General features: G+C 38.4%; 1 protein-coding gene and 1 pseudogene across 1 annotated transcript in view; both read left to right on the top strand.

Moving 5' to 3' along the window:
- The first annotated feature begins 388 nt into the window (after positions 1–388).
- Positions 389–1,953, top strand: LOC149040623 (QRFP-like peptide receptor; annotated as a pseudogene).
- Positions 1,954–7,742: 5,789 nt separating this feature from the next.
- LOC149040622 (QRFP-like peptide receptor) overlaps positions 7,743–9,799 on the top strand; it is a 2,062-nt gene continuing 5 nt past the window's right edge. Inside the window, exon 1 of the mRNA XM_089181453.1 lies at positions 7,743–9,799. This exon is cut by the window's right edge and continues 5 nt beyond it. Within this exon, the coding sequence (XP_089037579.1) occupies positions 8,283–9,287 (1,005 nt within the window). The 5' untranslated portion in view covers positions 7,743–8,282 and the 3' untranslated portion in view covers positions 9,288–9,799.

Here is a 9,799-nt window from a genome sequence, read left to right as displayed (position 1 = left end):
TAAAAATGTGGGTGTAGAACATTGTCATTAGATTATTTCGCTTGCTTCAATACGTGATCATCATGCTGGGATGTTGCTGGGGTCTTTTTCTCATCATTTTGTCAATAGTAACAATAATAATTTTAATAATAGGAATAACTTAGAACTTCCGAAAATGGTCCTTTTTTCTCTAACCATACTCTGAATTGGAAAAGTATCTCGATAATATAACTCCGAACAAAAGCTATTAAACTCCACTCTGGTTATCCGTTGGGGGAAGTTTCGGGTATAGACTGCCGATTTTCTTAAATTTCCAGGCATGTTTTATAATTAAGCATGTTTTATTTATATAGATAGATATGGTCATAAGCTATGTTTTTTCCTGCTTTGGTAGAATATAAGTGGCCGTCGTAGAGCTGCTGGCTGAAAACAAAACTGATCTCCTGGCACTGCAATATGTCAGCAAACGTGACAGCAACCATGAATGGAACACAGTCCATGTCGAGCTGCTTCAATCCCACAGCGACAAGAATTGGTGAAACTTTTGCCTACTGTCTGCTATTTGTTGTGTCGCTGGCTGGAAATATCCTCATTGGAATTATTGTCTACAAGGAAAAAGCTCTGAGAACACCAATCAACATTTTGATTGTAAACATGGCAATTTCCGATCTGTTGTACCCGATTATCCGTTTTCCTCTATTTTTTGTAAGGTTAAACACAGCCAGCCACTGGCCGCTCAGCGGTCCCCTTGGCCAAGCGTTTTGTAAACTGAGGAACTTCTCTACTGATGTCTCCATTGCTGTGTCCATTCAGAGCCTAGTTCTGATAGCAGTGGATCGATTTGTAGCTGTGGTATTTCCTCTCCGTCCCTCACTGATCAGTTCAAAGCGATGCAGGCTCTTCATTCTCGTAATTTGGGTCGTCGCCATGGCAGTCTGTTGCCCACAATTGCTTGTGTGGAAAGTTGTCGAGAATCCAGAAGGGCTGATTTGTCAGCGGGAGTGGAATGACAAACTTAGAGAGTCCTCATCGATTTAAAACTACACTCTGGTAATGATCATTGTATTCCTCTATGTCCCTTTGGTTTTGATTGCCATACTTTACTTTTCCATTGCTGTAAGAATTAAATCGCAGCAGATTCCAGGTGAGCCTTCAGTAAACGCAAGAAAACAGCGCTTGAAGAGAGAAAGAAGTGTTCTGAAGATGTCCGTTGCCATCGTGTTCGTTTTTGCAGTATGCTGGCTGCCATTCAGTATCGTTTTCCTCTTATTCTTGTTTTCATCAGACAGCGCCATGATGTCATCTTGTGCCTTCCAATACCCTGCACATATTGCCTTTTTTCTGGCTTGATCATACTGCGCTGTAAACCCTTGTGTCTGTTTCATATTCAGCGGTAATTATCGTCAGGGTCTTAAGAACCTCCTCGGCTGTTTCTCTACTAATAAAGTTGCCCAGACATAGTTGTTGCCCCAATCGTTTGCATATTATTCAGCGTTATTCGAGGAATAAAATTTGTTTCTCATGCCAACAGTTGATTGCGCACATTTTCAATCTTTGCTTTTGTTTTTCTAACTTAAAACTCTTGCATTTAGCATATCATATCGAAAATAACAGTCAAGCTCTTACGAACATCGCTTTATTGCATCTAAAATGTTTGAAGTATTTACCGAGATGAACTGCGATCTCTATAGGATACATTAAATCCAGTTCAGTTTCCCAAAACTTGTAAATAATATTTATTTAATACATTTACGTTAGTTTACCTTATGGCAAGAGAAACTTTGTTCAACGGTTCAAACCGTCTTTTGAACTCTAACTTAAGGATTTCGGTTGTATTGTGTACAGTTTGCGGTTATTAAAGTTTTACACTCTTCCTGTAAAATAGAGAGGTTTCCAATCAATATGAGATGGAAAAAGAAAAAGTAAAATCTACTTGATATCTAATATTACAAATAAATATTATCAAGAAAGCAATGGAAACTAGTTCTGCTTCTGCTTTAGCTTCAGATTATTTGTCATCACGGTCATTCCTTTTTATGGAGAATTAGAGTTTTGGGGAAAAAAAACCCTAATGGATCAAAAATTGCCTCTCTTCCTGAATTCTAACGAGTGCTGAGTTAACTTTAAAAACCTTTAGTCATATCTCTTTGCATTGAGAGTAAATGTTACAGAGTCCATTAGGAGGTCAATTTCACATGAAAAAACAAGGGAGGGACAAACCTTGGAGAAGAAGAGGGCGACCTAATGATGAGGACTGTAACTAAAAGTATATATGACCGTAAGCAAAGTGCAGGCTCAGAACTTGTCTGACTCTTATGAGCCTCATAACAGGGAGAGGGCCTAAAAAGCATCTGCACATTTTACTGCGCATGTCGAAGTTGCTTGGGCTCATAATGGAAACCGTGTAGAGGGTAGCAAAGCTGTCTGACTCTCGTGAGTCTCATATATCTGCTTTAGTGTGTCTATTGAGAGCCTAGTTTTAATAGCATTCAATCGATTTGGAGCTGTATATTTTTTCCTCCGTCCCCAACTGATCAGTTCAAAGCTGTGTCGGTTCCTCATCTTTTTCACTTGGATCATCGCTATTCTTACCATTATCATGAATCGAAATGTCGGCTTTGAGAACTAACTCACTTAAATCCTATTTACAATTTACATTATGGCAAGTCAAACTTAGTTCATTGGTTCAAACCGTTGTTTGAACTCTGCTGTATGTTTTCCGGTTCTACAGTGTATGTTCCCTTACAACCTGTAAATAAAGAGTTTCCGATCAGTTAGAGAGGAAATGAGCAAAAGTTAGATCGAAATGAAATCCAAAACGAAAAATAAATGCAATCGACTCTCGATAACTTGAACCTTGAAAGAGAATTGAAGAAGGTTCCACTGAGTTACCTGGAGTTCGAGTTAACGGAAATTAAAAACAAGGGCTCGGGAATGAGGGAAAGACGGTGTTTACTGTTTTTCGTCTTATACAGGATACATTTTAATCCAATTCAATTACAGAGAAGTCGAATGAAAACGGAACGCAAAATTATTGAAAATTACTCCGAGTTAGCGGGAGGCTCGAGTTATCGAGGGTTCGGAGATAAAATTTCTGTAAATGTTTGATGGAAATCCAGGGGTTCAAGTTAACACGCGAGGTTCAAGTCAGCAGGGGAAGATTTATGAGTACATGCGGTCGTTTAAGGCAACGGGGATGGGAAAAAAGGGCTCTGATTTGACCCATGTTTTCTATAATCCCCAAAATGTTTTTAATAAAATTGGGAAAAAATGGCTGGTGTGAGTTTTTTTTTTTTTTTTTTCATTTCCAAGTGTAAACAGCTTAAACAGACAGCTAAACGTTCAATAGTTATTGTTAGCAATATTATTTGCCTTTAACGACACGCTTAATTTCTCTATTTTAAAACAACTTTTTTCTCATAAGTGAGGATTCTAAGACCAGCTTGTCAAAATTCATTTAATATCAGATTCACATTCACATCAGGCCTCGCGTTGAGCTATATTACTTAGCAAGCAGCCAGCATTCATTTGTCAAGGGATCTTCTTCAATGACCCAGGGCCATTATTCCTGTGTACGCCTCAAGCAAAGTGAGTAAGTAGTTTAGTACATGGCACTCGGACCAAACTTGCTTATTTTCAATAATTGAACAGGTCTTAATAAAATTTGACTCCTATTAAAAAAAATAAAAGGTTCAGAATTGATGGAAACTGATAGGATACCTTTTTAGTAACCGTCAACCGTTTAGACCCTAAAATTGAACCGTCAAAAGCCTTAAAATTAAACCCCTAACCGTCAAAACCGCAAAAATGAAACAATCGTCAACCGCCAGAACTACCTCCCCACTGAGATATTGTAACAAGATGTTATGAGCAACTAAAATTAGGAGTGTTTTGGAACAACCAAAATCAGGAGTGTTTGGGAACAGCTAAAACGAGGAGTGTTTGGAAACAACTAAAATTAGGAGTGGTTGGGGATTGTTCAGTTATGCCTGTTAATTAGGTTATCTCGAAATCTTATGCCAGTCTTGTGAGCTTTGGTTTGTCATGTGCTGCAAGACCACACACTTATCTTTGCCTTTTGAGTGACTTGTCCCGACCGTTGTAGGAGGGCTTAATTCTCCCACGATAATCGTCATCGCTAGTCGTGTTTGGGTTTGCCCTTGACCATGCTATAAGTCTTCAACGGGGAGTGTTGTTTACGTTTTAGTTCTCAAAGATTGGTTGTTTTTTAGTAATTTGTTGTTAATTTTGAATGTCTTGTGAGATTGTTTTAGTTAGCATTCTAAAAATATGTTTACTCCGCCAAGGTCAGTTGACCCGTATGCCCAAACATGCCTATCGTAGGATATTTAAGAGCGTGTACTTCGAGCTGAATTCGTGAGAACAGAGACAGAAATACATTTCCTGAACAGATTCTTGTTGTCTCCCGTTTGCTGGAGTTGCCCAAGCTAGTTAACACCAAACAATCCAGCAAAGAAAGTTATGCAACGAGGTAGGAGATCTCTTTTGCCACTACACAGTTTTGGGCGATAAATGAAATGTGATATAGTTTTCATTGGTTTTTTTTTAAGTTTCACATAATTTGTTCAAGAAACGGCACTGAGTACTTTTTAAATGTGCCTTACACTAGGCTTGATATGTTCCGTATTTATTTCGATGCACAATTATCTACAAAATTTATTTTCCCTCAGATCGTGTTACTATAAAGGAGATTAAAACATCTTTCACACCGCTACGAACATTGGACAACTGCTTGATACTCAAGCAAGTAAATGTTTTACAGTCAATTCATTATGAACATTTCATAAGTTTACACTTGTTTTGAGTTGTAGAGAAGTTGTAGGCTACAAATTGCATACAGACCAAAATTGCGGACAAGGCACAGAGGCACAAATTCAATTACATTAACGACTTTAGGCCGGAACGTTTTCAACAGAAAAAAATTAAGTAAAGCAGGATCAGAGTAAATACTTTGAAAACATTACTCGATAATGAGAGTCTTTCGATCAAGACGTATTACAAAAAGAATAAAAATATGATAAAATCGAAAGAAGAATAGATTAATTAAGCCGATTTAACCTCAGTAATCAAAACTCGTATCAGTTTAAATACCATATTTGTCGGTTCAGTGTGAAACCTGAAAAAATGGAAAATAAGGTGAAAAAAAAGGGAACTTTTCTAACACTCCATTTAGTTTAATGCCACATGTTGACGTTATTTTTTATTTATTTCTAAACAAACGCGTGGAAACAAGGAATCTGTTTGATAAATTTATAAAAAATGACGTAAATATGGATATAAGAATATCAATAGTTAGAGATGCGTATATACGTATGATAGATGAGTATAATTACATGTGCTTTCTTTAAATAGAGTATTGGTAGCCTCCAGATACCTACTGGCTGAAGATAAAACCTATCTCACAGTTCTGAGAAGGTCGGCAATAGTTACTACAACTATGAATGAGACGACGTGCTTTAGTCAAGAAGCCGGAAGGGTTGGAATCACTGTGGTATTCTGTTTGCAACTTGTTGTTTCGTTGGTTGGAAATGGTTTTATTGCAATAGTTGTCTACAAGACGAAATCCCTGAAAAAACCCATTAACTTTTTAATCGTAAACCTGGCTTCGCCGCCAATTTGCATTTTGTGACTTGCGCTACCTTAGTAGCTCCAGTCTACCGCTGGCCTCATGGTCATCTCAATGTTGAATGATAAGTACTTCATTTTGGCACATTTGAGAAGTTATGATAATTCTTCTTTCAGGGAGGAGATCGTGTTGCCTCAAAACATCACATTTCAACCAAGATCTTTTTCAGTAGGTTTACTTTGATAAATGTTTCTAGATGAAAATTTTTTCTCCTGATCCCTGTAATGTTCTTCTAAGTTTTTCCAAATTCCAATTGGTGACAACGACGGTAATAAAACTGGATTCACTTGACATTTATTGATCTCTACGTTCCGAAGCGTCAAGAATTTTGACGTTTAGCAATCGTCTTGAAATAAGTTCATCACACATAACTCCGTAAATTGACGAGCAAAACGACTTCAAATTATCGCCGGTTACGGCTTGTACCAATTAGGAGAATATTCAAGACGCCGTTTAATGCAAATAGCGCCATGATTATGGAATATCAGTTTTAACAGCTGGCAGCTACTAGCCTATTTCGGAAAAAATTTCGTTTCCCTTAACTTTGTGGTTTTTTTAGACAGACGCAAATTCAACTAGTGCATGTAAGATAACAAATTCTCCAAAATTTTCCATCGTAGATTTTCTTAGCCTGTGAAAAGACTGGTCGTTATGAATGATAAAATGGATCAAAAACGACACGCAGTACAAAGTCATATGATGCGGACATTCAAAGATCCATGCCCCTTGCAAACCGGCTGCAATGTAGAGACAATTTTATTTTGCGAGGGTAATATTTACACGAGAAAAACAGTGGTTTCTTTCCCTCGACCAAAGAGAGCAACAACAAAACAAAACAAATTGGAGCTTCCGTCTTGTGTAAGTTGGTGTCTTTCTCTCGGAAGTCTCCGCTGCTATATCAATTCAGAGCCTGGTTCTAATAGCAGTAGATCGATTTGGTGCTGTGGTATATCCCTTCCATTCTCCGTTCGTCAACTCAAAGCGGTGTTCCTTGTTCATCCTGGGTACTTGGATTATCGCCATGGCCATCTAGTCCCCTTTCTTTATCGCCAATGAACTTGTTCAGTATCCCACAGCAGTGATAGAGTGTGAGCCTCACTGGGAAAATGTCTTCAGAGATACTTCTGAATTCTTAAACTACGTCGTGGCAAATATAAAAGCACTTTACTATATGCCTATTGTGTTGATTGCCTTTCAATACATTATCATTATTTGTAAATAGAATATGAGAGACGGTAAGTTTTGAGCTCGGTAAGGAAATAGAAAAAGATGTTTTTCGTCTTGTCACGAGCGTGCGACAAAGAAAACATTCGGAGTCCCCATGAGGAATCGAACCTCACACCATCGGATTCCGCCGTCCGATGCTCTAAAGCATGGGAGCGCGGAATATGAAGGTCTGAAGTTATTTTCGATCTCCCTGTCAAAATGTCCTGGATCTGCCTTTGTTTTATTTATTCTTTTTCTTCTGCGCAAAAACGATCTCGAATTTGATAACTTATTTACTGAATGAGAAGCTTGATGATAAAGGCGCTGTAAATATCATTTATACGGTGTGATCACGTGCAAGTAAACCAACTGTCCTCCCCCCTCAGGCAGAGCGGAGGCTTTATCTGGCTTTCTCCCACCGACTTCAGCAGCTGAGTAATTCTGTTCGGCGACGATCACCTAAGTTTTCTGAAACTTTCCGACCCATTTCTTAGATGGTATTGATGAGATAAGGAATGCCTAATTGACATACCGACGGAGTACAGATCATTAAACAATATTGTTGTTAGCTTTAACGCCCACTTATTCTCTTCGAGCTGTGAATCGTTATTCATTAAGTGCGAAAATCGGCAATATAAGCATTTATCTATTTACTTCATGTTTTCTTTTTTTCATAGAATAACTTGTCGTTCACATGGAAAGCTGGAAGAGGAACTCTTCAGTATCAATCCTTTACACGATCTGCTCGGCTGTTTTATCTCCTCGAGCATAGTACTGGATGCTTTATTTGACTATTTTTTCGCCAGCTTCAGCAGCTGTAAAATTCTGTTCAGCGACGTACAAATTCTCCTCGTGGAAAAAGAAAACTCCCCACTTAACATAAAAATTGTCCTGAGCCCTTCCCTTTCATTATAACTTCGTGAAAAGCCGTAAAATGTACTTGAAAAACCTCCAACCAATCAACTGAGTAACGAGCCTACTGAGTAAGTTCCAGGCTGGATTAAACTTTCGATGACAACGTGATTAAAAATGAGTCCTTAATTAAAATGTCGGTGTAGAATATTGTCATTTGATTGATTGGCTTGTTTTAATACATGATCATCATCAGTAAACATCTGTTGCTGGGATATTTCTGGAGCCTTTTTCTCGTCATTTCGTCAATAGAAACAATGATAATTTCAATAATAGAAAAAAAAAGCTGACGTTTCGAGCGTTAGCCCTTCGTCAGAGCGATGGTGAAAACGTAAATTAGCCACCGCAAAGGGTAAAAAAGCTGACGTTTCGAGCGTTAGCCCTTCGCAATCGCTCTGACGAAGGCTAACACTAAATTACCTTTTATTTATATAGATAGATACGATACATAAGCTATGTTTTTCCGGCTTTGGTAGAATATAAGTAGCCTTCGTAGAGCTGCTGGCTGAAAACAAAACTGATCTCCTGGCACCGCAATATGTCAGCAAACGTGACAGCAACCATAAATGGAACACAGTCCATGTCGAGCTGCTTCAACCCCACAGCGACAGGAATTGGTGAAACCTTTGCCCTCTGTCTGCTACTTGTTGTATCGCTGGCTGGAAATATCCTCATTGGAGTTATTGTCTACAAGGAAAAAGCTCCGAGAACACCAATCAACATTTTGATTGTAAACATGGCAATCTCCGATCTGTTGTTCTCGATTATCCATTTTCCTGCACTTTTTGTAAGGTTAAACACGGCCAGCCACTGGCTGATCAGCGGTCCACTTGGCCAAGCGTTGTGTAGACTAAAGTTATTCGTTAATGATGTCTCCATTGTTGTGTCCATTCAGAGCCTAGTTCTGATAGCAGTGGATCGATTTGTAGCTGTGGTATTTCCTCTCCGTCCCTCACTGATCAGTTCAAAGCGATGCAGGCTCTTCATTCTTGTAATTTGGGTCGTCGCCATGGCAGTCTTTTGCCCACAATTGTTTACGTGGAAAGTTGTCGAGTATGCAGAAGGGCTGGTTTGTCAGCGGGGGTTGAACGACAAATTTAGAGCGTCCTCATGGATTAAAAACTACACTCTGGTAGGGATCATTGTATTCCTCTATGTCCCTTTGGTTTTGATTGCCATACTTTACTTTTCCATTGCCGTAAGAATTAAATCGCAGAAGATTCCAGGTGAGCCTTCGGTAAACGCAATAAAACAGCGCTTGAAGAGAGAAAGAAGTGTTCTGAAGATGTCCGTTGCCATCGTGTTCGTTTTTGCAGTATGCTGGCTGCCATACAGTATCGTTCTCCTCTTATTCTTGTTTTCATCAGACAGCGCCATGATGTCATCTTGTGCCCTCCAATACTCTGTGCATATTGCCTTTTTTCTGGTTCAATCATACTGCGCTGTAAACCCTTGTATCTGTTTCATATTCAGCGGTAATTATCGTCAAGGTCTCAAGAACCTCCTCGGCTGTTTCTCTACTAATAAAGCTGCCCAGACATAGTTGTTGCCCCAATCTTTTGCATATTATTCAGCGTTATTCGAGGAATAAAATTTGTTTCTCATGCCAACAGTTGATTGCGCACATTTTCAATCTTTGTTTTGTTTTTCTAACTTAAAACTCTTGCATTTAGCATATCATATCGAAAATAACAGTCAAGCTCTTACGAACATCGCTTTATTGCATCTAAAATGTTTGAAGTATTTACCGAGATGAACTGCGATCTCTATAGGATACATTAAATCCAGATGTTTCCCAAAGCTTGTAAATAATATTTATTTAATACATTTACGTTAGTTTACCTTATGGCAAGAGAAACTTTGTTCAACGGTTCAAACCGTTTTTTGAAACTCTAACTTAAGGATTTCGGTTGTATTGTGTACAGTTTGCGGTTATTAAAGTTTTACGCTCTTCGTGTAAAATAGAGAGGTTTCCAATCAATATGTGATGGAAAAAGAAAAAGTAAAATCTACTTGACATCTAATATTACAAATAAATATTATCAAGAAAGCAAT

The sequence above is a fragment of the Pocillopora damicornis genome, chromosome 9 (genome assembly GCF_964200805.1).
Source record: "Pocillopora damicornis chromosome 9, jaPocDami1.2, whole genome shotgun sequence".
NCBI lineage: Eukaryota > Metazoa > Cnidaria > Anthozoa > Scleractinia > Pocilloporidae > Pocillopora > Pocillopora damicornis.
The sequence above is the reverse complement of the archived record's forward strand: the minus strand, read 5'-3'. Positions and strand labels throughout refer to the sequence as shown.